Below are 27266 nucleotides of genomic sequence, written 5' to 3'. Positions count from 1 at the left end.
GCCCCACAGAGCCGCGGAGGGCGGGCGCGGCCATGGCGCCTCGCGCTGCGGGCGGGGCGGGCCGCGCATGCGCACCCGGCCCCGCGCTGCGTCTGCCGCCGCCGCCGGGAGCGGAGCGGAGCTGAGGGGAGCCGAGCGGAGCCCCGGTCCCGCTGCCGGGATGCGGCCGCTGCCGGTGCCCGCGCTGCTGCTGCCGCCCGTGCTGCTGCTGTGGCGGCTCGGCGGAGCCCGGGCTCAGGGTGAGCGGCGGCCGCTCGCTGCCCCGGGCGGGCGGTGCCGGTGGGGAAGGGGCGCGCGGAGGGGCGGGCGCGGCGCGGAGCCCCCGCGGGGGCCGCCCCCGGGAGCAGCCGGGAGGAGGGATGGGGATGGGGATGGGGATCGGGATGGGGATCGTGCCCTGCTCCCCGCTCCGGTCCCCGCGGTGCTGAAGGGGCCCTCGGGGCCTGCCCGGAGGGGCGAGGGAGGGGGAGGCAGGAAGGAAATGGTTTAAGGGCGGCGGTGGAACCACGAGGGTTTGGGCGGTTTCGGGCGGGCTCGAATTGTAGAATTATGAGACTGTTTTAGTTGGGAGGGACCTCGAAACCTGTCTCGTTCTACCCCTGCCATGGGCAGGGACACCTGCCACTAAACCAGGTTCCTGCAAGCCCCGTCCAGCCTGGCCTTGGAGCCGATTTTAAACTCCGCTCTCTGTCCCTTAGACTCGCTTTCCTTTTTCCTTAAGAAAGGACGGTGAGCTCTGCGAGCGGGGCTGGCTTGTTTGTTTTTCATGCAGCAAGTTAGATGGGTGTGCGGTGAGTTAAGTCGTGTATTTCACTATAAAAAAGGCAAATAGACAAAAACTGTGGTCTAGAAGGAAGTGCATTATCTGGGTAGAATGACGAAAGAACTTGAGAAAACAGTAAGTGACGTATCCTGTACACGTGTAGAGCTGGACTCTGGCTGCAGTTCAAATCGAAATTAAAAATTTGGGAGTGAGTTAAATATATCCTTAAAGCCTTCTGAGTTAGCCTGGCTCCCGTGCTGTTTCACCTCGGCGTGTTTCTCTGCTCGTTGCTAAGGTGCTGTGTTGCTTTTTCCTGCCTCTCCAGACGCGTGTCCCAGACCCGAGCGGCTGCAGTACGCAGAGCTCGACGAGAGCTCCAGGACCAAGGAGAGTTTTCCCGTTGGGAGCAAGGTGTCGTTCAGCTGCCGCCCGGGATACGTGAGAGTCCCGGGGATGTCACTGACCTGGACATGTGGTGCTGACTTGCAGTGGTCACCCACGGCCGTGTTCTGTACAGGTGATTTTTTGTACCCCTTTTTTCCTCTGATATGTAACAATTTCAGTTGGTTTGTGAGTGGGAATGTGGGTTTTGTCATATTTTAAAAGAAGCTTGGAAAACGCTGGTGCAGGTAAGGGCAGTAAATGCCACAGACTTTGTCTTTGTATGTAACTACAAAAATGTAGATTTTGTTTCTTTTCTTTTTTTTTTTTTCATCTCCCCAGAGAGAAAATGTAAGTACCCAGGAGACTTGGAAAATGGTTATTTTGATGCGACAGAGCTTACATTTGGTTCAAAATTGACGTTTTCTTGTAAAGAAGGGTAAGTGTTTGGTGAAGTTAATGAATCCTTTTAGGTTTTTTTTTTTTATGTTTACACCAGATTTGAACCAAACCCAAATTTTCTATTCCAGTTCTGACCCGAAATCTGAATTCTACCTGTAGCAAATGAAATTGCAGCTGAATTTACTTTGATTCCCTGGTTTAATTACTCTTTGCATCAACCCGAAGCTTTTTAGGGAGGTTCTGCAGAACTAGAGTGTTACCTCTAGTGACTTCTTTTAATGCTCCTGTGGAAGAGGGCATAAATAGATATTCATCATCCTTCATTGTTGAACAATTAAGTCAGAAACACTGAGGAGGTTTTTTTCTCCTTTTCCTGTAGAATTAGTAATTTTAGGACTTTAGTATTAGAGAGTATATCTGAAAATGGTGAGATTTCCACAGTTCCCTTAGTGATGTCTCATTTGCTTCTGTTTTGCTTTCAAAGTGAGGCTGTCAGCAAAATAAACGAGATTCTGTTCTCATTACAGCAAAGCCTTTATGTCCCCATAATCACAGAACAGAATTATTATAAACCCATTTTTAGGTGCTTGTTGGAGAAATGAGAGATTTAATTTTCCCCTCTTTCGAAATTTTTACCTCTCTAGATACAGATTACGGGGTAATGAGGAGATTACCTGTGTTATCAAGAATGAAGGTGTTGACTGGAATGGACCTCTGCCTTACTGTGAAAGTAAGTAAATAATTGCTGTGTTGGATTTTCTGTTCAGAGGGTGGTAGTTCATACAAAATCAGCTGTGATGTCAACTTTCCAGTGTAAAAAATAATGGTAAAACAGGGATGAAAAATATCAGTTATTGTGGTAATTATCTCATATTAAAATCAATTTCTTGTTGAAATTGAGGTTCTGTAACGTGACTTCAAGTAGCTGTGTCAGATTTTCGATGCAATTACTTGAAAAGCAAGGCTTGCTCTTTGAAATGAACCAGCTAACACAGCAAAACCCTGTTTGGCCAATTTTTGTGCTTTATTTACAGTAATTCCTTGTATGCCACCGCCTGAAATAGCCAACGGGAGGTATGAGGAAAGAGCTGACTATGTGTACCAGAGCTCAGTGACCTACAGGTGTCAGGATCCCTTCTCCCTCATTGGCACAGACACGATTCACTGCACATCTGATGCACATTTCAATGGAGTTTGGAGTGGACCGCCTCCAGAATGCAGAGGTTGTTGGGATTTTTCATTCTTTATTACAGTGTTTGTCCCTTTTTTGGAAGCAGCGGGGGGAGAATGGACTTTCCCTCTAGGAAAGAAGAAACAAATCCTCTGGTACAAAGTTTGGTGCAGTTCCAGTGGAGGTCACGTCAGTATGGTGGATATTGATTGATTATGACACAGAATATGACTGAAATTTGAGTTAAAGCTTGAAAAATGCCTGTGTGAGTGTCTTGTTGGTTGAAGTGACAAGGCCAAAGTGAAGGACCTGAGAGACCACAAATCCTGGGTAGCCGCAGAAAAATTGTGTCAAGGGCAAGGATGTTGGAGCCGGGTTAGGAACTGTAAAAAGCTAAGGAAGAATCCTTTTCCTAAAAACACAGCTACTGTGGAAGTGCAGGAATCAAACAGATTCCCTCCAAAACAACTTTTTTGTTGTTTTGCAACACAATTTTTGCAAAGAAATTTGCAAGTAGGGAAAGGATGTTGTGTTTGTTGCAACGTTAGTGTTAACAGATGTTTGTGTTAACAAATGTTTCCCCTCTGTCAGTGGTCAAATGTGAAAACCCCAGAGTTGAACATGGGAGAAAAACATCTGGATTTGGACCTTCCTACAGTTACAGGGACGCGGTTGTGTTTGAGTGTGATCAAGGCTATTTCTTGGTTGGAGCAGAGATAATTACCTGTGGAGAAGATAGCACCTGGGTTCCTCCAAAACCAACTTGTGAGAAAAGTAAGACTTTCTGTAAGATTCTGACTTCTGTTGTGTGTTGAAAGTGTTTCAGCTGAAATAGAGCATCGTGGTGGTATAGTGATTTCATGGGTAAAGACAGCAGAAAGGGTGGGGAATACAGGAGAAAAGATTGGATACAGAGAATTAGGAGTTTGCACAACGAGGAAAGCTGTAGTATCCTTCTGCAGTAATTGAAGTCTTTGTGTGTGGTTTTTTTTTAATGCAGCTCTTCAGCTCCTACTTTCTAGAAATTATTCTAGAGCTCAGAGAAATAATGAACCAGTACAGATTTCTGAGCTGCCACACTGTAGGGTTGTATTGCCTTAATGAATACCTACAGTGATGTTGAGGTTGTCTAAAGGGAATATTTGTACTTAAAATTAAGGGTAAACTTAAACGACTGAGGTGCTGTCATGGGAGAATGTGTATGTGTGTGGAGTGAGTTACTGAAGTTTCTTCTCACTGAACTTGTTTGTAATTGCTGTGTTAGTTACTGCAGATGTGTGTCCTGCCCCAAAGATCCGGAACGCAGTGCTGACTCCAGCCAAGGCTGCCTATGGAAAAGGAGAGTCTGTGCAGGTCAGGTGCAATGCTGGCTGCTCCTTCCCTGATGGCTCTGCAGAGGTGACCGTGACGTGTCAGGAGCAGAGTTCCTGGGGTGCTTTAGAGCACTGTGCCTGTGAGTGAAATGCACGATTGCTGAAACTGGGGCAGACTGACAAGTTTGAAATGTCTCATGCAGTAATATTAATTTCTTTTCTCCCCGTTTTTCTTTCCAGGTGTGTCTGAAGGTTCTGGTTCCACGCCAGTCATAAGTTACGGCAGAGTAACAGCTGGACAAAAACCTTCCTACTCTGTGGGGGATTTCATTACCATTGAATGTTACACAGGGTACACCTTGCATGGGGAGGCTCAGATTCAGTACATTGGAAGCAACCAGTGGGTGCCTGCAGTGCCAACCTGCCAGCTGAGTAAGTATGGACTGCAAAAACTCCACCAGGGTGAAAATACATCCACGGGAGCAGTCCTTTTATATTCGGGAGAAATAATTTAGTGCAACTTCCTTTTTTATTTTGATGTGAAAAGTAGGGTTGGATGAAATTAATTACAATATTCGTATTTAAAGTTAAATCAGTGTTATGATTTAAACTGGCCTTCTTCAAAGATTGTGTTGACAGAAGTGCTTTATGACTTGAAATAGCTCTGTGAATATTTTTATAATAATGTTTGGGTAAGAAGCAACTTTGTTCCTCTTGTGATACTGATTCCTTGTCTTTTTAGGTGGATATATTATAGCCATCATCTGTGGTAAGTGTTTTCTAAAACCTTAACAAAATATCACACAAATTATATTTTTTATGTGAAAATCCATTTTTGATTCCAGTCATTTGGGACGGCAGCAGTGTGATTTTGGAGTGTTGGTTAAAGCTGCGTGATTCAAAAAAAAAGACTGCTTAGCAATTCTAGTTTAATTTAGTGTGAAATGTGTATTTTCTCATGTGGTGAGGTCGCATTTCAACAACAACTTGGCAGCTTTGATAGATTTCAGAGCTTGGTTTTACTGGGGGTGTGAGTGAATAACTCTGCCGTGAACAGGAGTGTTCAGTGCCTCTTCTGTCCTTGCATTTGTTACCCAGATTTGTATGAACTCGTAAAAAGTGACATTAGGGCCTTGTCATTCCTGTTTTCGTGTTCCTGAGCTGGTGGGGTTTTGCCATCATGGTGGTCACTGGTTTTGAGCTGAACTATCTTGCAGAGTCTTGAGTAAAGCATCAAATATTGAATTTGCATGGCTTATTCCAAAAATTAGTTGGGTTGTGGGGTTTTTTTGAGGGGAGTGTAGAGGTGGGGTAGACCTGTAGATGAAAACAAGGCTATTTCTGCAAAATTTTTTGATGCTTTTTTGTCAGCTGGAGATGATCTTTATCACTCTAAGGCTTTTTTTTTTTTTTTTAATTCTTCCTAAAGTGATTGTGGTAATTGTGGTGCTCCTGGCAGCCTTCTGGGTCTACAAGAAATTCTTCTCACAGAATGGGTGAGTAAGCTTCCTTTTTTATTAATATTGCAAATTTCCAAATGACTGAGCCAAAGCTGTGCTGATGTTTAAGCTCTTTGAGCTTTGTGTGCCCTTTCTTTTTCAAATGTCTGATTTTGTGTGAGCTCCTGCCAGCAGCTGATGGAAGCTAAAGCCTAACCTTGTATTTGACTTTGGGTTTGGATCTGCTGTTCAGCTAAGCTGCTAATTAACGCTTGCACTAATTTCAAGGAAGGAAAAATCCCGTTCTTAAGTGTGTGTTTGGCAGTGTCCACTGGACGAGGAAAGTATTTTGTCCATCTGCTTCAAACATGTCAGTTTATCTGCTGAAGCCAGGGGGAGCATTGGTTGTGTGGGCTTGTGCTGCCAAAAGGTTTTCAGGTTTTTCTTTTCCTCCTGCAGTCCCAGTGTTGGTGTCCCTTGTTAAAGACTTGCAAAATCAACTGTAAAATATTAGATTTGTGCATAAGCAATTAGTGTTCTGTTTTTAATGAGACGTGTAGGGTGTTTTAAACTTTATCTTCAGAACAACTGGGGTTTATGTGTGGTTTTTCATGGAGGGGTGGCAGGAGATTTAAATGCCTCTGTGCATTGCTTTTTGCTGTGATACCTGATTTTATCTTCTGGAAAAAACCTTTTTTGTCAGAGAAATATTTTGTAACACAAAACACTGACCCAATCCAGAGCAGGTTAGGTGGTACACACGGAATGTTGGGATAAGCATCTCATCAAAACTGTGTTGCCTTTTACCAAAATCTGTTGGGATTTATCTGGAGGACATGAAACAAAGGAAGGGATGCTTTAAAGGAAGTAAACCAGTGGGAAGATTCCCGTGGTTCCTATTCGTAATAAAGTACACACAGAGGACTAGGGAGAGCCCTGGAGGTGGTTTATATCCAGTGAGATTTTGGCCTTAGTGTCTTTTGAACAGGCACTGCAGTATCAGTCCAAGGGCCAGAGTGTGCTGCTGAGTAATTTGGTGCTTTTGAGCCACTGCTTTTCATCCAGTGCTTGGATATTCTGCAGCCTGGATGGGCCAGAGAAGAGCTCTTGGCAGTTCAGGGCAGCACTTGCTGCCTTCATCCGTGGAAAGACTTCTCAGGGTGTAGAAAGCAGGAGGGATCTAAACCAGCATCATCAAAAATTAAAGAATGTGACATTCCTGAATATTTGACAGCATGAAAAGCCTTATTGTGCCCAGTGCTTCCCTTTATCTTCCTCTCTGTGAACATCTGACTGTTAAAGCTCTTTCGTGTCTGAAAACCCTGATCTAATCTCCTTTCATTAAGGCCTCCATCTCCCTGTGTAGTGTTCTGAGTTCCTGATGCAGCTGAGCCTTTGTGAGCTGTTGTGCTTCCAGCCCCTGATCCTTGCTGGTTTGTAGCCTCCAAATGGCAGCAAATCTTTCCTCGGCCTCTCTTTCTTTTGTGTTTAAAATGCCACTTGGATGGGACATTCAATTAGACCTTTCTCCCCTTCTGCTGTTCAGCTCGTACACAGTTGATGAGAGTTGCAAGGAAACATGTATTTTAAAAACTAATGTCCCCGCTGAGATGGAAGAAACTGCACAAATGAATTAATTGAATCTTTAAAAGGTATAACTTCCCACTTCATTTGGACTTTTTGCAATGCAGCTTAAGTGTCTTTTTTATTGTGGTTTACTTGGAATTTCGGGAGTGTGGAATCCAGCTAGCTGGGAACCTTGGCTTCCTGTAGGAAAGAATATCTTAACCTTTCATTCATTTTGGGAGAACAGGATGTAATACATAAAGAATTATCATCTAGCACTCTCATTAAGAGCTTCCAGTGATTGTAAATCCCATTTCTTGGTGTTGTCTTTGAGGAATGAGTAGCGTATTGCCTTCAATGCTCAGCAGAATGTTTGCCCCCATTCCAGTGGTGAGTTACTTTTCTTAGCTGATAGTCAATTCCCTGTAATCAGAAGCTGGAAACCACCTTTGGACACTACAACTCTGAAGGTAGTTGTGCATCCCTTCAGAGAAAACCAGATCACATCTCTCACAATTACTGATTCATCTGCATTTTTGCTTTCTAGAAGAGAATAAACAAAGGTTCTAACAAGATCTTTTGAAGCCTTCTTATGAAAAGGTGATTTCTTTTTCAAATTCAGAGTTCTGTAGCCCTAAAAAGGATCATAACACAGTTGCTTGTTTGCTGCTGCTGTCCTCTCCTGTACTTTAACCTAAAGCTCAGCCCAGTGGTGAGATGCATGTGATGAGTGTTGGGGTTCCTCCTGCACTTGTGTAGGGTCAGACAAGCTCTTCCAAAATCTGACTCTTCAAACCTTGTTTGAACAGAACGCTTTGCAGACAGGACAGCTCAGTTTGACTGTTCCTTGACAGGATTTTGTCGTTGCTACCTTAACAGAGCTGGAACTACAAATATTTTTTGAACCAGCATCTTCTGTTTTTGTGTTGCTTTTCTCCACTGCACAAATTCTGAGGAGGTGACGGGTTCTCTTATTCCAGCTTAATGCAAAGGTCTTTCATGTGCATAGTCTTGATTTTATTGACTTGTAAAGGACAAGTGAATTTTCAGTGTTTTTGGTGAGTTTTTATATGAAGATTAAGCTTGGCATTTCTTCTAAAATAATGTATAGATTAAGGAATATCATCTTCAATGTGAAGAAAGATGTTTCTAATTAAGATAGGATTCATTTTCTGAGTTAGTTGGGCTTATTTTTGGAGAGAAAAAAGGAATCGGGAGATAGAACAGAATAGAATTCTTCATTCCAATCTTACCTTTACACATGATACGAGAAATTAGTGGTCTGGTGTGTGAAAACACTGTTAAAGTCTGGAAGTTTTCTTATGGAATGTGGAACTCCTTAGAGACTTGGAGTAATAGCACCGAGGTTTGGTGTGGAGTGGGTTTTTTGGTAAAGCAGAACAGGAGTTATTCAAGAACTTGGGACATACATAAGAATATTATTGTGAATTTTAATTCTTGAATGTTTAAGTACTGTAAAGTTGCTGCTAGTGGAGTGCAGAATCAAAATCCACACAGAATAATAGTTCATTTCTGGTTAGATAAACAACACACTGTGATGAAAATTAATTTCAGGGTGCAGCTGGTAGAGTTCTGGGAATCCTGTACCTGTTCTGGTGTTAGCTTTTGGTAATATCAGTCATCATTTGAAACGATCCCTTTGGATCAAGGGCTCTGCTCCTCCTTGGGTCATTCCTAACAGTTCAGTAGCTGAATGAAGCTCGAATCTCCTCAGTCCAGCAGTTGCTTGGGAAAGAGAGGATAAAGAATGACCCAGTTTGTGACTTTACCTGCTGCTTTAATGATAAAACTAAGGATGTGCTTCAGTGTAAATGTAAAACCTGTTGAAATGTAAAACCTCTGATTTGACTTGTTTTTTTGTTTGTAGGAAACGTGAGAGCACTCCCAGTTCTGCCGAATATAAGATGTGTAAAGCATGACTGGCCTTGTTGGGGGGTGGGAGGGACTTTGTGGTGGAATATCCCTGTCAGAGCTGCAAAATTACTGCCCTTGCAGTGAGTTGCTGTCGATGAGTTCCTTGTGCTGTGTCTTGCTCTGCTGATGAACTGCAGGAGGAGATGCTTAATAGGATAAAAAGTGTGTATGCATATAGGTAACACAGATAGATCCTGCTTCGCCTTCTGTGCCCCTCATTGTCCTTCTGTGCATGTGAGCTGGGGGAAAGGCAATACCTGTGGCATGCCAGAGTCTGTGGAAGTGCTGGAATGTCACTGTCCCAGTGCCAGCTGCTGCTGCCTGCTGCCTTCAGTGCCACCTCTTTGCTTTCAGAAGATGTCCAGTATTCTCCTCTCTCCTGTAGAGCTCTGATCACTCAAACCTGGTTGTCCTTCCTGTCCCTTTTTGCAGTTGAGGTGGTGTAAATGGTTCTGTTGTTTTCTTTGTACTCTGAAATGTGTTGTTGCTCATTCCCTGAAGAGTTTGGTGCCGTTGAAGGCGATGTCATTTGGAAAAGATCACAATCAAGATCTTATATACTCTACCTCTTTGTTTGCCAAGGTGGTTGTTGTATATATAGTGAATTAAAGTGTGCCTTGAAATCAGAGTTTTATAGCTTTTCCTTTGCTTTTAAGAAGGAAAAAAGCCATATATGTATATTTCTGATTCTTTGCTATAATCCACCAAATACTGCAGCGGATTTGTTGGAGCAGGAAACTGAAGGGTTCTGTAGCAAAGGCATCCCCTGCCTGTTGACAGGAGCTCCCTAATTAAAGGAACTGCTGAGAGCTCAGTGGTGGCCATCTCCTGTCATGAGCACAGTGGAAGTTCCTTAGGGTGCTTGATTTTTAGGGAATCTTGATGTCAGTTCTGGAGATCTTCTGTTGATTTGAAGGGTAGAAATGGATGCTGTGTGATTCCCCCATCCTTGCTTTTTTACTTGAAGTCACATATTCCACATTTCTAACCTCTTGTCTGTGGACTGTGATGTCAAATCAAGCTCTGAAAGGCTGGATTTAGCATCACATTCGTGTTCAGAAGCAGAAGCTTTTCCCTGTCACTCACTTTTCAGGTTAAAGGAAAACCAGACTGGCTCAGTTGTGGGAGTGCTGGTAGATGTGGTGGTCTCTTGTTTGCTGTTTGTTCATCAAGGTTTTAGTCCAGATTCTGACTCCAGGAGCTCCCACCACAGTGTTTGCCATTAGTTGAGACTCACTGCTACTTCTAATTCCTTGGCAAACCCCAGACCTTAGCTAGAACCGGTTTTAGCTTCATGAATCTCACTATCAACATGCAGGCAGCTTCTAAGAACCAGTTTTCGCAGAAAACCCAAATAGCCTCACTTCAGATGCCTGAGGCAGCACTGAAATGACTCTGGCTTGTCTGTGGCTGCTTGGCACTGCTCTCCCTGTCATCATCAGATTGTTGGAGTGGCACAGAACTGTTTAGGGCTTTATAGAGCTTTTTTGGGACAATCCCAGCAGTTGTATTATTAGAGTTCATAATAGGCTGTCGTTATTAGAAAGGGGCTTTGGCTCTGCAGAAGGATTTGCTGTTCGTGGCCTGGCTGATATCTGAGTTTGAGAGTTGTTTGTAAACACTGGGATGTGTGATTGGGAGTGAGTGCAGTGGTGGTCAGGAGCTCAGCTTGCTTTGCGTGGCATCTGCAATGTCCTAAAACACACTGAAATGCACTTCACTGGCAAGTGAAATCACTGTAAAAGTTGGCCGTATTTTTGCACTTCTTTCTGGATGTAAAGATTAGCGATGATTTGTAATATTGCAAATAAAAATGTTAAATTATTTAGCAGTAAGTGTTTGTCTTTCATTCATCATGGTGCTGAGCAGCTCTTTTCCCATTGTTACCCAGGTGATTTTTCATGTCCCAAACATCAGGTGGTAACTGCTGAGATTGAAGTTTGCAGCTCGTGCACAGAGTTACTCAGTGGTAGTGTAGGGGGTGTGTTTTAATTTGCTGAGCAGCCTTTGGGAGTTTTCTTTTAGAATTGCAGAGAATTTCCCAGAACCTCCAAAACTTTCCAGTGTTGACTCCTGAAAAACTTGGTGAAAAGTTGATGGAGAAGAGGAAGATTATCCTGGGGCTGTTCTGGTGGAACACTTGAGGCAAAGCCCAGAGGGTGTTTTGGCCCTTTTGTCCAGTGTGTGACAAATGCAATCCCTAGGGAATACAGCCCTGGTGGGTTTAGGTTTAGGAATTGTAGGAGTTTCACACTTGAAATGTACTTAACTTCCATGGCAAAGCCATGTGTGGAGTCAGCTGCCTGACGGAGTGAAGCCTTTCAGAGGGTGGAATAGAAAAAATAACCTCATATGCTGTATTTCTTTCCCAGTTTGTGGTTGTGACACTCAAAGTGAGTTGGTGTGGAAATGATGCCAGACTAAACAACTGTGCACCATGAAGTTCTGGGTTTGCAGTGAGCATTGAGGGGATAAGCAGAGTTTCTGGTGGAAGGTGTCCCTGCCTATGGGCATGGAATGGGATGATCTTTATGGTCCCTTCCAACCCAAACCATTCTGGGATTCTGCTCTGTGATTCTAGGAATCTGACTTAAACACTACACATTAATTTGGCCTAATTGTTATGAGTCCTGTGCTGTTTTTCTGAAACTCAGTGCTGCGTGAATTCTTTCATTTTGGAGTCTGGAACTGAAAGTTGAAGAGCCGTGAACACATGAGCTCTGTGCTGAGGGAGAGGCTGCAGGGAGTAAAGATGTGTTGTTGCCATCTACTGGTAACAGGTCCAGAGTCACCTGGTTTAGGGTTAAATAGTGCAAAGTGTCAGTGCTTGGTGGGTTCTCGGTGTCACGCTTAAGGTCAGTGTAAATTAAACCCTGCCCATGGCAGGGCTTGGAACTGGATGATTTTAAAGTCCCTTCCAAGCCAAACCATTCTGATTCTCTGAATCTAAATACTTCTGAGAGTGGGGAAGGTGGAGCTGGGGGCTGAAATGAAGAGACTTGCAGCACTTAGGTGTTGTCCAGCAGGGAATCAGGTGATCTGTCTACCTGAGACACAGCCCAGGAGCGTAGAGCACACAATTTTATTTAAAAGGGAGAAAAAAAAAAATCTGTGTAAAGAACAGGTTAAGGCAAACAAACAGCACATGGAGTAGAAGTGGTCGGAAGGTTGGGAGGCTGTGCTGTCACACCCAGGCCCTGGCTTGCTTGAGTTGAAGAGTCTGAGTTATGTTTGAAGAGATGCTTCTCTCTGTGTGGAAGCATCCCATCCTTACTTGAAAGGGATGCTGACTGTCCTCCTTTTGTGCAGGATGTTCGGCCTGTGGGGGGAACTCCAGGTCAGAGAACAGCAAACCACTGGTGTTTGGGAGGCCAGGTTGTGCTCTGGATGGTGTTTGTTTGTGACTTGGGGGGTGGGGGAAGGAAGTTTTCCACTATTGTTGCTTTTCCCCCTACATCATAACCGATTTCAAATGGTGCTAGACAAAAACTGAGACTCTGAACACCAAGAGAAATCGGTCAGCCTGTGTAAGAGACGTTTTCCTGGCTCAGAGAAGGATCCTCTTGTAGATGACAGCTATGCATTCTTTAGAGATGACTACTCAGTGCTCTGACCAAACCTTCATCCGCACAGGGATCAGCTTTTCCATGTCTGGGAACACGCTGGACATCAGTGAGGGCAAACAAAAAGAGTTCCACTTCGTTCTAGTGGTTGGGATGCAGGGCTGGAGAAGTGAAAGACTGCTGGATGTTACCAGCAGCAAACTGGAAAATAACTGTAGAAAAAGGAGTGGGCTCTGTGTGTGCTGTGTGGCATCTTCATGATGCCCGTGGCAGGGGGTTGGAACAAGATGATCTTTAAGGTCCCTTCCAACCCAAACCAGTCTGGGGTTCTGGGATTCTGGGATTGCTGAAGGCACTTCTGTGTTTAACTGCTGAGGTCAAATTGTTGGAGGGAATGTCTGTGATTGCAGAGCAAGTCTCTGGGAGCTATGGAATGAGAAGCCTGTGGTGATGGAGTCCCCGAGCAGAGAGTGGAAATCCTTTTGCTCTGAGGCAGTAAATTAAATGTTGGTCCTACTTTTTGGATATTAAACACACTCTGCCTGTCAAGGTGCAAGAAGCACCACGTTGGTTTTCGTGCAACTTCTGGATCACTTTACTCTGGACAACTTGAACTCATATCCATTGTTTATTAAGCAGAAGTACATGAGCAGGAGGCTGTTCTGGCGTGGCCCTGGCTTGGGAGCGTGCATACAGTGGTTGGAGAAGTGTCTAGAAATCAGATGATGTTACAAAGTGGATGGCTGGCAAAAAAATAACCTTTGGAAAAGGGGCTGATCTGAGGAGCAGAGGATGTTGTTGAAGTGAGCAGGTGCTTGGTCTCCTCCCACGCTGTAATTCTTGCTCCTAGAACACTGATTTCAAATGGTGCTAGATACAAAGTGGGAAAATCTAAGCCACCATGTGAAACCAGCTTCCAGAGGAAGACACATCTTGTGCATGGCTGCAGGCTGAGGGAGAAAATCCTTCATCTCCACCGTACCTAGAGAAAAATTCATTTATTTAATTTTATTAGACAGCAAGACAGTTACCTTTGGCTTAGCTACTTTATGGATACACTTTCTTGTGGCATCTTGCGGATGGTTGAGGCTGGTGTAGGAGAAATTGAGTATGTGGTGAGGAAAGCCCCAGCCTGGCAGTGAGTGTTGTTCCCTGCCCTAGCCAGGGGAATGCACTCAAGCTCTTCCCAGCAAGTGGGGATCAAGGTTGTATTTCGTGGTGGTGCAGAGCACGATGCTCTTGGGGTGACAGTGGGAAGCTCGTGTTGTACAGGAATGCTTTTTCCATTTCACTGCGGATGAAACCAGGCTCTAAACCTCATTCTGTCCGAGACAGAGAGTGTTCTGGCTTTCTGTCACTCACTGATCAGAGAGTACAGGGCAGATCAGGTGCTTTTGTGACAAGGAAAGGAAATGTGACCATCCTGATAGAGCTTCCTCTGTCACCAGTCCCTGTGCTTTAAATAAGCGAGGACTTGCAGATTTTTGTGAGACAACTTTTAAATTCTGCAGGCAGAATGAAAATAAATGGGATTGGAAGTACCTTGAGTGTGGGTCAGAACAAAAAGGGAGCGTTCATAAATTGAACTGTAAATGGTTCAGTGGAAGTTGTTGAGGAAGGAGAGTGTGGAAATGAGTGGCTGATGGTTCCTGGAACTGCAGCAGGGCTGAGCAGTGCACTTAACCTGCAGTGGCCATGGCTCAGAGCAGAGGGAATAGATGGGGTCTTGTGAAGCCTCTGAACTGCTCCACACATGCATAATTCAGGAGCTATCAACCCTTGGATAAGTGTCTGACCTGTGCTGGAGCAGAGGCCGATGTGAAATGGAGTAAAGCACAACTGCAGTCGGCAGTTTCACTTACTGATGCCCTGGGTTTTTGGCAACTCTGCATATTCCTGCTGTAACCACATCCAAAAACCTGCTCCAGTGCCTCCATCCTAATGCACACTCCCAGGCAGCAGAGGGAAAGCTCAGAGAGAGAGGAGCTTGTCCTTCCAAGAAAGAGGGGTGGAGGAAGGGGAAATAACTGGACTAGATTCCCGTGTCTGGATATTTACTGGTGTTTCTAAATCCATTATCTGGGGCAACAGGGTGAAAGATGAGTGGAAAGCAGGTTCCCTCCCCAGTGCCTGCTGTGCTGGCACAGTTATTCATGAGGCACCCTCTATTATCAGGTGAGATAAGCTGGACCAGGAGTTGCTGGTGAGGAGAGGCAGGTGCAGCACAGATCACAGAATCACAGCAGCATCCCTGAGAAACAGGCTCAGAGTGAGGTTTGCTTTGGGTTTTCCTTGCCTCAGTAGGAAGCATTACAAAGAAATCCTCATTAGGGTTTTGAAAAATGGTTGGAGGAAATGTCACTTCATTTTGTGCTGCTGAAAATGGGAACTTGTGTCAAAGCAGGAGATTTAGAAGGACTTAAAACATCTGCACATCTTCCCCTCTGCAAAGGAGACCAACCTTTCCAGAAATATCATGCAGCAGATGAAGACCAACGGCTCATTTATTATTTATAGTTTTGATAAAACCAGGTTTCACTTCAGCATAATTAAGATGCTGCTGTCCCTCCTCCAGGCTACCTGGAGTTTGTCCTGTTGCCTTCACAAGCTCCTCAGAAGGTGTCAGCCCTTCTTGCCAAGGTGCAGGTGCATGTTTTGGGAAGGGTTCATCTGTCTGTGCTCTCCTTTCCAAGGCTCTCAGTGTGTCTGGGCAGGAGTAAAGGAATGGTTCAGGATGCTGTGATCCACAGCACCCTGCTGGAAATGTGCACATGGGCAGGAAAACGGGATGACAGGATGGTTTGGGTTGGGAGGGACCTTAAAGCTCATCCAGGGCAACCCCCTGCCGTGGCCAGGGACACCTTCCACTGTCCCAGGCTGCTGCAGCCTGGCCTGGGACACTTCCAGGGATCCAGGGGCAGCCACAGCTGCTCCGGGCACCCTGTGCCAGGGCCTGCCCACCCTCACAGGGAAGAAAATGAAGCAGTGCTTGTCTCAAAACATTTGCTGCGTGGCAACCAGCAAGTACTGTCCCCTGTCCTTGGCTTTGTCACAGTGGTCTGGACTTCCCAGTAAATAACAGTAGGGAAAGTACAATGTCATTCTGTGGCTTTCCTCCTTTTCAGATGTTTTAGTGGCAGTGCTGTTCTGTAGCTTCTTTCAGAGGAACATCTCAAAGGCTGTCGTGGACTTCACACTGCTTTATACATTCCATAGGAGACAAAGACAAAAAGGGAATCCCTGCCTTCCCTGTGAAAGGGAGCTTCCTCTCTACCCTGAGACCTTTAGTCTGCAGGAACAAGGCAAGCCTGGATGTCACAGACCTGATTTTTCACAACCTGCACTTTGCATAGAAAGGCAGTTCTGGGGCTTTTACAGAGAGCAAAACAGATCTCAGTGTGCATCATAAATTTTCTCCTGCATTTTCACATCACGGGGTGAAACTCGTGGTTCATCAGGCTCTGGTCTCCCCTGGAGAAAATAATCCCTGTTTTACATGCTGAGAATCTGAGCTCGATGCATCATCCTCCCAGTGAAGGAATGAATCAGCCCAAGGCCAGGTGCAGGACAAGGGGTGTGACAGTACAAGTGGTGACCTGTAAGGGGAATGGAAATGAGTGAACTTCTAAGGTTTCTAAAAAAGCCTCCTCGGCGTGGGGAGCCTGTAACTGCATCTCTTTGTTGTGCAGGTCTGGTGCTGCGTGGGTCAGCTATGGACAAATGTGCTCTGACTTGCACTTGGAGCCAGTGCTCAGCCTGGAACACTTGGTGTGTCAGCAGCACGGGCCTGGGCTGAGGAAAGGCAGAGTAGGTGCGGCACTGCTTAGGAAAATTGATATTTGTGCCTAAGAGATGGCTCTGGAGATGCCACTGCTGCTGTGGGCAGCAAAACCAGGTACCTCCCTCATGAGTTTAAAACATAATGGAGGTTTTTTTTGTTGCTTATAAAGACTGCAATAAAAACTGCACATTGCAATCCTGAATGGAACGTAGCCTATTCCTTCAGTCCTCCTCTTGCAGCCTTAGAACTGCAGTACAAATGGAGTTAAAAACTCCGTGTCTAAAACCCCAAGGCAGGCTGAACACTGGGACAGAATCGGGGTAAAAGCCTGTGGAGCCTTGTGTCCCTTTTAACTCTGAGCAATGGGACTGTCAGGCCTGCTTGATTTGAGTCACTGATTTCAATTCCTGTTAAGGGGAATCTGTCAGAGCACTCAGCAGTGTCTGTTTTAGCATGGTGGCCATCAGAGGTGTGCTTAAATATTAGTGCTGCAGTTCCCCATCTTGTGATCCCCCCCTGCTCATCTGAAATTGCTTTGGCCTGCCTGGAGTCATCCAGTTCTCCCCCGCCTTTGCTCTCAGGAGAGTTCCTGGGCAAACCCTCAGCCTGTTTGGAGGGCACAGGAACTGCTGAAGCCCTGGATCCTGTGGAGGATTTCAGCTTTCACGGGCAAACTCACACAGGGGAAGAGAAGCATCGCCCTTACACGGCTGAGGTCAGGGAAGGGCAGCAGGAATGAAAACCCATCAAATTCAGCCCTACAGAGCTTGAGCGAGCAGCCCATTGCAAAACTCCCTCCACTCAAACAAGTGATCCACCTAAGCAGCTGCAACCAGAAAGGCCATTTTCCATTCCTAACTTCTGTACCTAAGCATCACTTCAGAATGTAAAGTACTGATTGCAGGGCTTGAAAGCACTCACAGGGAGATGATTGTTGTGATTTGTGCAGTCAGTTCAGGAACATGGTGTTCCCCCAACACCACCGCTGCAGCTCCTCTAGGTAATGGCAAGGGAAGCCATATTTTTCTTCTGTGTCATTCAAGAGACAAAAGAATGTCCTGTGCCAGTGAGGAGCAGAAGGAAACAAACCCAGCCAGAAGATGTTCACTGAAGTACAACCTGCCTTTAAGCCAGACCTCTGAAAACAAGCCTTTAGTTCAACACTACCTGCAGTACCAGGAGCTGGCAGAACAGCTGGAGAAAAGCACTGACCAAACACTCCTGGCTGACTCCCCCAAGCACACGCGCTGCTGGCTTGTCCCTGTTCCAAGGATTTCCACCATTCCATCCCTGGAATATCACCGTGTGTCCAAGAGCCACTGTCGATGTTTAAGAAGCATTTGAGCTGGATATCCAAATGCAAACCCCGTGGCTGCTGTTGGACTCCTGAGCACCGTGAGAATTTGTGGGGGGAGCTGAAGAGATGAGCTTCACTCAGAAATAGCTCTTCCTTGGAAAGCTGGAGGGCTGAATCACAGTGTGTTGGCTCAGTTTTTAGCAGACGAGCCATCACATCTGCCTCCCTGTGGGCGAGGAGTCGTCACTGGCATCGGGATTGGCAGCCAGGTTCTGTCCCTTTGGAAACCAGGGAATAATGGTGGGGAAGGCGAAGGCTTATGGTGAGCAGGGCCAGGCTGCCCACGGCTGGGGGCTTGGTGAGGTGGGCTGGCAGCTCCGGGAGGCCCTGCTTGGCCTGCACTTCTCCCCCTGCCCCTCTTTGTTCACAGAACGTGCCCCCAGGTTGAACTTTGGGGACTAAATAAGTTATTTTGCTCAGAGGCATTAATCACTCCACTGCTGCCTGTGTGGCTGCGACATCCAGAGCCAGCCCTAAGCATATCCATGGCTGATGTTGTCCTGAGACAACAGAAAATATGAGTGACATGGACAAATAGGAACACCAGGGAAAAATGGGGAAACCTGGGAGGGGACAAGACAGCTCCTGAGCTGAGGTAGCTGAAACTGAAAGCACCTGAGAGACACCCCTGGCTCGACAGGCTCTGGGGAGCCTGCAGGGTCCACCTGGCAGCTACAGAAATGCAAATACACACCGAGGTTTTTTTCCCTAGAACAGACTGTGAGTCCTTAAATACACGCCACTCCTGATTCCCAGCAGTCCAGAGGAAGTCTTGGGGGAAAAGGGGGATGAGGCAGGTAGTGCAAAGTATTTGGAGCTAGCAAAGAAACAAATTACAGATATGGATTTTAAAACCTTTCAGAGACACAGGATTTTTATGGACTTTTGGGGTCAGTGCCCCCACTACTGCAGTAATGTTAATTTTCAAGCCTCCCCTCCAGGTTCAGGCATGGGCACAATTGCAAGAGAAGTGGATTGGGAGTTCCTGAACCAACTGGTTGCTGACCATGAGTCAGGGGAATGACCTTGCAGCAGGCGGCTCGCAGTGCCGCTCTCGGAGCCGTGCCAGGATAAATGGCACTGGCATCTCTGAGTGCTGGGGGAACCATTTTGTGACATTCCAGCTTGGCCTTTTCTACTGCTGCCTTTGCACCAAAATTGTTTGGGTGGGTGGGAATGGGATAGAGTATTCCCTTCTTTTTCCTTCCAGCCTGGGCTTGGGGCTATCTATATACAGAGATAAAGAGGATGTGGACAACTCCTGTCTCTTGCCTACATCCTTGTCCATTAACATCAGCATTTGAGATATTCAACCAAATTAAATCTTACTGTCCTCCCTAGCCACACCCATATTAAACTGTAAGAAAACACCATGATAAAGTTTTAAAAATCCTACGCAGCAGCACTGAATTTTCTGGATAGGTCTGGGAGAGATTTGTCAGAGGAGAGAGGGTAGAACACTTGGCATTTAGACATTTTAATGAATGTTCCCAAATAAGAAAAGAAAAACATTTGCTTGTAGACTTTAAGCTTCTCACAGCATCAGAAAGCTCCTGACACAGAGCCCAATGCTGTATTTGTATAACATGGAAATGAACAGCAGCAGCGCTGCAGGCTCCGAGCCTGCTCTGCGAGCAGCAAAATGGCCAGGGCTGCTGTGGCTCATCCGAATTCCTCCACCATTTGGGGGGGTCAGTAGGTGGATCTGATACTCCTGACCCTCCAGGTGTGCTTTGAACTTTGACATCGATATGAAGTGAATGTTTCTAACCATATTCAAGCTTGTGCCCTCATCAGCTCCACTCCCTAAAGCACCGACAGGGACCAACAGCAAAATTCGTCTGCGTCACAGATGTAATATGACCATCGGCAAAACAAGTGCAGGAGGAGATCATGGCTGTCTCGTCCCTTACAGAGCCTTCCTCCGCTAGCAGAGAAGCAGAGGTAATGCTTTTAAATTTATATCATGGGCATGTGAAATCCTGGCCTTCCTTCCCCGAATCCTGCGGTCCCTGAGCGGTCAGAACGCCCGAGAAAACTGCGTGTGTTTTGTCGGTGCGGTACCGAGCGCTGCGTCACGATGCTGCACCAAGGCCGAGGCAGAGCAAACCCCACTCCCCAGAGCAGGGAAACCCAGATAGAGGAAAATGAATCAGCTCTCACAGTGTCACACACGAGTGTCGGAGGGAGGGAGAAATCACAGCTTTCCCCAGTCCTTTTGCGGCACTCTGCAGAGAACGATTATGGAACAGTTACCCAGGTACAGCTCGCGGTGACAGTGCCATCCCTGTGCACACCATCACTGCTGTCCTACAGAAATATGCCCTGTCCCCTTCTTAGCCTTGTTTCCTGCCAGTCCCACAGATTTACCTGCTGACAGTAACCTCAATTCCTGAGTAATGAGATTTACATTGGAGTTTAACATTGAAATAACTCCTCTTTTATCCGTCTCCTTACCCTCCCTGCGGTTAGGCACAGTTAAACCATCGCTGTGGCCAAAACACGGTGGCAAAAGGAACTAAACCAAATGCATCCCTACACTGAACACACTCAGCAGCCAGTGGCACCTCCTTGAAAGCCATGAAACAGCACTAGCTTTACAAATTAAGGGGTTCTCTACCCCACAGCTGTGCTGGGGAAAACCACAAAGAGTTGTCCATGCAACCAACACTGGGGAAAACAGACTCGACCCACCCATCATCCACACAACCCAGCATCGTGCCTTTGTCCAGCTCCTGGCCATACAGAACCCCCTCTACAGCTGCCTGGGCCTGTTCTCGTGGGTGTGGGAGTATTTATGCCTGTCTGTCTGGCTGCAGGGACCACCGTCATCGCTGCTGTTCCTGTTGTTCCCGTTGTTCCCCTGCTCTGCGGATTTGGCGCTGCAGGACGTGAGGATGCTCCGAGGGAGCCAGCTACAGCCAGCGAAGGCTCAGTGAGTCAGGAGGGGTTGTGATGACTGCAGTAAGAGGCTGAAATTCCCTATGGAATCGGGCACAGAAGGAGGGGAAGGAGGAAAGATGGAGATGGGAAAGAGGGAAAGAAAGTGGGGAGTGGCACGTAGAGTCTGTTGGGTTCTTCCATCCCTGTCCCTGCACCGCACTGCCGTTGGAAATGGCGGCCCTGCGCAAAGGACGGAGTCGGGAAAAATCCGCAGCGCCTGCGGCCTTCGCGACCAAACCACCGAAATTCCGTTCGGGGTGTAAATCCAGCCCTTCCCTGTCTCCCTGTCTCCCAGACCACCCTGCAGAGGCCGGGCTGCAGCCCAGGTGATGGGGACGGCGGCCGTGCGGTGCCTGAGCCGGTGCTGAGCCCAGCAGTTGTTGCTAACCAACCAACCCTGACAGTGGAGATGTCAGCCAGTGAGTAAGAGAGATTAAACACTCCTGCTAGCACATCCTGAAACTTGGGTAAGCTTTGGAATGATGAAAGGCTATGGAATAATGGTCCCTGTCATATGAGAAAGCAAAGTTACCACTCCACTGCATAATCGGGAGACTTCCTCGGCCAGAAGGACCAAGCTCAAGGCTGGTTGTGTCCTCAGCACTTCCAGGCAGAGTTGCCATCTTCACTGCTGGTCGCTTTAAGAAGAGAGGTGAAAAAATAGTATAGTAAATGGTTAAGAGGGAAAAGTGTTCTCCCCTTCACTTCCTCATCCTCTCTCTGGAGCTGCTCTCTGCCCTCAGTCTCCCATTCATCCTTAACCAGTCCTTCCCAGTCCTTCAGTCCTTGCTTTCTAATGCTGTTCTCTCCTTTGCAAGTCTTTGCAGACCCATCACTGAGGGCAGTCTCCATCTCTCTGTGATGTTACTGAGCCTCTGGCAAACTCACACTTGTGCAAACAAAAGCTGAGTTTGGGCAGGAGTCGTTTTCACTTCTTTTGACTATTCCCACAACATAATTTCCAGGTGCAATCCCTGCCCCAAGCTGCTTGTTCACAGTGCTGCCAACACTCCAGCACCTCACAAGGGAGAAGGAAGCAAGGAGAAAAGCCCTGAACCCCAGTACTTTCCCCTGCCCCGTGAGCTGCAGCTCTGACACGTCATCGTCATCATCGCGACTGGACAGGGAAACAAGATGTCCCAGCAGAACCCGTGGGCGAAGGGCTGCACACAGCACACCCAGCAGTGACCGGCTCCTGTCCTGCCTGCTGCCCGAGGGACGCCTGGCATCCTGGGATCCGAGGTGGGAACGGAGCGAGCAGCGGGTGGTGGGCAGCGGGCAGGGAGTGGCAGGCAGGGAATGGTGGGCAGAGGGCAGGTAGCAGGAGTGGGAAGGGAGCAGTGGGCAGGGAGCTGGGAGCAGGCAGGGATTGGGCAGGAAGCAGGCAGGGAGCAGGCCAGGGAATGGGCAGGGAGGTTAGGGAACAGGCAGAAGCAGGCAGGGAACAGACAAGGAGCAGGCAGGGAGCAGCAGGCAGATACTCGGAGTGCTGGGATGAATGTTAAGATTTGACACCTGCAGGCAGGGAGCAGGGAACAAGGAGCAGGGCAGGGGCAGCCACCGGTGCTTGCAGCACTGGATGAACGCTCCCATTTGACACCTGCGGGCAGCGAGCAGGGGACAGGCAGGGAGCAGGCAGGGAACAGGGGACAGGCAGGGAGCAGGGCAGGGAACAGGCAGGGAGCAGGGGACAGGCAGGGAGCAGTGGGCAGAAGCACGGTGCTGGCTGTGCCAGACGGCCCCTCTGGTTGACACAAGCAGGCAAGGAATAGGAAGCAGGCAGGGAATAGGGAGCAGGGCAGCAGCCGGTGCCTGCCGCGCCACTCGGCCGCTCTGCTTGACACGAGCAGGCAGGGAGCAGGGAGCAGGGAGCGGGCAGGGAATTGGGAACAGGGAGTGAACAGGGAGCAGGCAGCGAATGAGGAGCAGGGAACAGGGAGCAGGCAGGGGATAGGGAGCAGGGAGCAGGCAGGGAATAGGGAATAGGGAATAGGGAACAGGGAACAGGCAGGGAATGAGGAGCAGGGAGCAGGCAGGGAACAGGGAGCAGGCAGGAAATGAGGAGCAGGGAGCAGGCAGGGAATTAGGAGCAGGCAGGGAATTAGGAGCAGGCAGGGAGTAGGGAGCAGGCAGGGAATAGGGAGCAGGCAGGGAATAGGGAGCAGGGAGTAGGGAGCAGGCAGCAGCTGGTGCCCGCCGCGGGCTCGGCTCGGCTCCCCTCCGCTCGGCTCGGCCCGGCTCCGCTCCGCTCGGCTCCCCTCCGCTTGGCTCCCCTCCGCTTGGCCCGGCTCGGCTCGGCTCCCCTCCCCTCCCGTCCGCTCGGCCCGGCCCGGCCCGGCTCCCCTCCGCCCGGCCCGGCCCGGCTCCCCTCCCCTCCGCTCGGCTCGGCCCGGCTCCCCTCTGCCCGGCCCGGCTCGGCTCGGCTCCCCTCCGCCCGGCCCGGCTCGGCGCGGCTCGGCTCCCCTCCGCCCGGCCCGGCTCGGCTCCCCTCCGCCCGGCCCGGCTCGGCTCGGCTCCCCTCCGCCCGGCCCGGCCCGGCCCGGCCCGGCTCCCCTCCGCCCGGCCCGGCCGGCGCTGCGCTGCGCTGCCCCCCGCGCGGCCAATGGGCTCGGGCGCTCCACCTGCCATCCCCGGCGCGCCCAATGGCGGCGCGGCCCCGGCGCCGCGCCCGCCGCGGCCAATGGGAGCCCGCGCTGGCTCTCGTTAATGATGCAGCAGTCCAGGGAAGACTATCACATGTGAGCTGGCCGCCTGCCAGCATGGAGACACCGAGAGAGCAAGGTAAACAACTTTCCAACGCCAAAATGATGACATTTAATCCCTAAATGCTCGCTTCCCGGCTCGACTCATCTTTAACCCCTTTCAGCTGGTGTGGAAGCGTCTGGAAGGCACCCGTCTACCTGTCCCCAGTGCTTTTAAAAACTGGACGACGTGCCCTGCAATGATCACTGCGTCACCGTTTGCCACTTTGCGAACTACGCAGTGACAAACCTCGGAGCTCTGAATCGCAGGGTGCCTGTTAACCCCTGCACCAACCCCTCGCCGACATGCCAGCCTCCGGGGACATGGGGGGGGATAAAAAGCCCAGACAAACCAGGAAAACAGCAGTCTTTGCAAAGTTGTCATCTCTCCCCCACGACTACTACCCTCCTCTGCAGTACAGCAATGCCGGCAAGAGTGACATTAGTACAACCTGTGCCGTCGCTCCATTGAGAAAACAGCTCTGACGCAGAACAGAGCAATCCTACCCAGCCAAAATAATAATAAAGGCACTTTGGGATCCAAACTTACGGACGCTGGGGGAGAGGGACGCCCTGCAAATAATCCAAATACGTAGGTGCAGCTCCAGCCCCATCCTGATCAAAGGGTACGTACGTGAGGGAGACGAACCGGACCGAAGAGCTGTGCCCGTGCACCATCTGCGCAGTCCTCAGCCCTCCGCTCGCTCTGGAGCGCCGCAGAAGAGAAGGTTCCAGAAATTTCCTTCCCGTTAACCCTTTCGGTGTCTGCCCACTCTCCCTCCCCGCGGGATTAAGCGCACCGGGTCTCCAGCATCGTCAATGGGCGAAGCCTCCTACACCAAGCGAGCCCGAGAACAAGGTGCAAATGACAGTGGATGGTGGCAGGAGCCCAGTCCGTGGTGTTGGTGCCACTTCTCTTCCTGGAGCCCTCTCTGCCTCTCTTGCTGCCTCTCTCCCCTCTTGCTGCAGCAGGGCTGTTGCTGGTAGACCTATCGACGGAGCTCGCTCTCTCACTCTCTCGCTGAGCTCTGTGACGCAGCTCTAAATTCTCCAGCCTGCTCCTTGTGTTATAAGAGCGGAACTGCAGCTTTCCAGGGAGCCCGTGCCAGCGGTGCCAGGGCCAGGCAGATCGGAGGGAACGTCGCTCCTGGACTCTGCACCTTTTTTTGGCAATTATTCTGTTCCTCACCTCTGTTTCTGCACTTCCTCCCCGGCTCTCAGCCTCGCATCCACTTCTCTGCTTCTGAGTCATACTTGCCAGGTTAACTCTTTTAGGATTGGTAGTCAGCAGTACAAATCTCAAGCGATAGCAGCTGAAACCACAGCCAACTTTTCTGGTGTTTTCTGCTTTAAAGAAACCAAAGCAAATCTTGCTGGCTCTAAAAAACAAAAACACACGCACGCACACACACGTTGCAGTAGAGAGTTGGTGCTTTCTGATTAACTGTTTCGGTGACAGGAACCACTGCTTGACTTCCTGAAATAAAATATTTTAGGCCCACGTCCTGCAAATCCTCAGCAGACAGATCCCCTGGAGCACAAGGCAGCTTAAGAGGAGCTGCTGCTGTGAACAAACACAGGACTTCTGGGCATGAGGCTACTGCTGGCCCCACAAGCCCCTGCTCTGGTGGCCACAGGACATTGATCTGAGCGTGGTTCAGCTGCTGGGCAGATGCCTGGTGTGAGATAAGGTGCTGAAAGTGCTGGAAAGCCATAGGATCTTCTTAATCTGAGCAGTATTAATAAGTGTTATCACACACACAGATTCAAAACGCTCGGCGTAGGCAGGGGAACTAATAACTGCGTTCCTGGAGTCACCAGAATCCAATAATCCCTGACAAAGACAGTCCACAAGCAGCTCTGCATTTCAGCACAGCAGGCATCATCCCCAGGCAAGGAGCCTTTTGCAGCTGCACGCTCTCTCCTTGCCTCTGCCCCCCAAATCCCTCGATTAACTCCGGTGCCTCCGGCCGGCCCCGGCAGCCGGCAGGGGAAGCAGAGCTCTGCCGGCACCGGGAAGTGTGGAGGAGGATCCGTGGTAGGTGCAGCTCCTGGGAATCAGGGAAGCTGATGGGGAGGCAGCGCTGTGTGAGGGAGTTCATGTGCACACACGGAGCAGCGAGGAGCAGTCCGTCAGGAAGCACGGAATGCAGAGAGATCCCTGCTCCCCACCTCCGTCTGCCATTTTAATTCCGACTTCAGAGCCGGCTGCGAGCGTTGGGTTTTTCACTACAACCAAAGCTGAAGTAGCCACGGTTTTTTCTCCTCGCCGCGTCTGAAGAGCCTGAGCTATTTTGGGATTTGTCTGTACTACACTGAAAATGACACCTGTTACGCACAGACACAAATGAGAAAAATTACAAGCGCCCGGTTCCTCTGATAGGATCCTACAAAAAACAGAGTGAGATCCCGTGGATCAGGGCTGGGTGAGCAGCACAGGCTCTGCTGTGGGGTGAAGGGGATGACCCCGGTAACCGAACAGACACCAGTACGAGAAATGTAAAGTCTGTAGTAGCTGATGCAAGGGGAAATCAAGCCTCCATGTGACCAGAAGAAGTAGTGCATGATCAACTAAATGCCACAATACATGGTTTCTTATGCAATCGAGCCCATGGGACTTCAGGCCTTACACATCCACTCTGTGGCCAAAGCTGCAGGGATTAACTCCTTCCTTAATGGCTCGAAGCGAGCACAGGCTCCTGAAATGAGTCATCCCCGCCCAGGCAGGCCGGGGTGAGCTGAGATGTGGAGCTGCCTGCGCTGCTGTGGTCACCCCCAGTTCTCCCAGGAGCCCCAGCACGCAGGGCCAGGGCGGATTTTCCACGTTCCCGCTTTTCCCCGGTGGTTTGCAGCACACTGTGCAGGCAGGCAGAGGCCACCTCGAGATCCACGGAGCTCCGAACATGACAGAGCGAGATGAAACACCAGAGCCAGATGAAACACTCAGAGCCTCAGAAATGGGGCAGTTCACTGATGCTTTCAGCTCACACCGCTTTTGTCAGGCCTGTGGTGCATTAAGAAGGTGAAGCCAGCTTTGATTTATTTCAAGTGACTTGTTCTGGTGGCTTTCAGGGGAATTGTGGCGTTTATTTTATGGTTTGCTTTCGTTTGAAAATCAGCAGCCCTGGAATGTTTCTATCTTTACCTGGCTCTGAGTACTTGCTGGTGGCACTCAGGCTCCCAAGAAGAACTCAGAGCTGTCTGCACTGGGAAACAATCTGCTGTGTAAGAAATCTTGGGAAAACTTTGGCCCTCTGAACTGAGTGATGAGGCCTAAAACATAAAGTCATCTTCTGACACTCTTGGGCAGGATTTGACATTTTCTGTAAGGAAATAGAGGCCATGGTTCCACAATAAAAATCTAGGCTGCTTCTCTGGTTTAACTGGAGCCCATTTCCATGTGTTGGTACTGGTTTGGTTTTTTTTTTTCTTAGCTTTTTTTCTTTTCCTTCCAGACTTTGAAAGTAGGAGGCAGAGGTTTGGTTTTGTAAGAGCTGCCTATGAGGGTGCAAAGTCCTGGGCTAGAAAACAGGCTTGGGAAGTGGGAATAATCCATGGCTGTGGTCAGAGGGAGGCAGGGGAGATCAGTGCAGGGTTGGAATCCCTTCCAAAACTGGGGGTGACCCCATGGCTGATCACAGCTGGGCCCCGAGTGCTTACAGTGCTGATTAATAAAATAAAGAGTTTTTATTGTGCTAGACATTAACAAGATTTCACAACTTGCAACCGGGATGGTTTGGGCTGGATGTCTGGGGGAAAATACAATTTTTTGAGGAGGGAGGGAGGGGATTGACCCTCCAGGCTGTCATTGACAGTTCCCTCAGCACCACCAGGGAGCGTTTCCTCAGCTTCCAGAGGAAGTTTGGGCTTGCTCTGCTTCTGTGCCAGGCTGTACCTAAAGGCTCATCCTC

General features: G+C 48.8%; 1 protein-coding gene and 1 long non-coding RNA gene across 5 annotated transcripts; both read left to right on the top strand.

The window, feature by feature from the left end:
- Positions 1 to 89: 89 nt before the first annotated feature.
- LOC120411290 (membrane cofactor protein-like) lies at positions 90 to 19556 on the top strand. Of its 4 annotated transcripts, none has more exons than XM_039565528.1 (12): positions 90 to 239; positions 1089 to 1280; positions 1487 to 1583; positions 2191 to 2276; positions 2581 to 2769; positions 3309 to 3491; positions 3982 to 4170; positions 4271 to 4462; positions 4773 to 4799; positions 5460 to 5526; positions 7583 to 7635; positions 8924 to 10805. In XM_039565528.1, the coding sequence occupies exons 1-11, from the start codon at positions 161 to 163 to the stop codon at positions 7590 to 7592; spliced, it is 1311 nt and encodes a 436-aa protein (XP_039421462.1). In that variant the 5' UTR covers positions 90 to 160; the 3' UTR covers positions 7593 to 7635; positions 8924 to 10805. The 4 variants fall into 4 exon arrangements, with proteins under 4 accessions (XP_039421462.1, XP_039421459.1, XP_039421461.1 ...); XM_039565525.1 differs by lacking the exon at positions 7583 to 7635 and adding an exon at positions 7016 to 7121; XM_039565527.1 differs by lacking the exons at positions 7583 to 7635; positions 8924 to 10805 and adding an exon at positions 19469 to 19556.
- A 3639-nt stretch (positions 19557 to 23195) lies between these two features.
- Positions 23196 to 26754, top strand: LOC109145275. Its single transcript, XR_002046564.3, has 2 exons — positions 23196 to 23395; positions 23481 to 26754. It is a non-coding gene; the product is annotated as an uncharacterized LOC109145275 (long non-coding RNA).
- The last annotated feature ends 512 nt before the right edge of the window (positions 26755 to 27266 follow it).

The sequence above is a fragment of the Corvus cornix genome, chromosome 26, assembly GCF_000738735.6.
Source record: "Corvus cornix cornix isolate S_Up_H32 chromosome 26, ASM73873v5, whole genome shotgun sequence".
Classification (NCBI taxonomy): domain Eukaryota; kingdom Metazoa; phylum Chordata; class Aves; order Passeriformes; family Corvidae; genus Corvus; species Corvus cornix.
The sequence above is the reverse complement of the archived record's forward strand: the minus strand, read 5'-3'. Positions and strand labels throughout refer to the sequence as shown.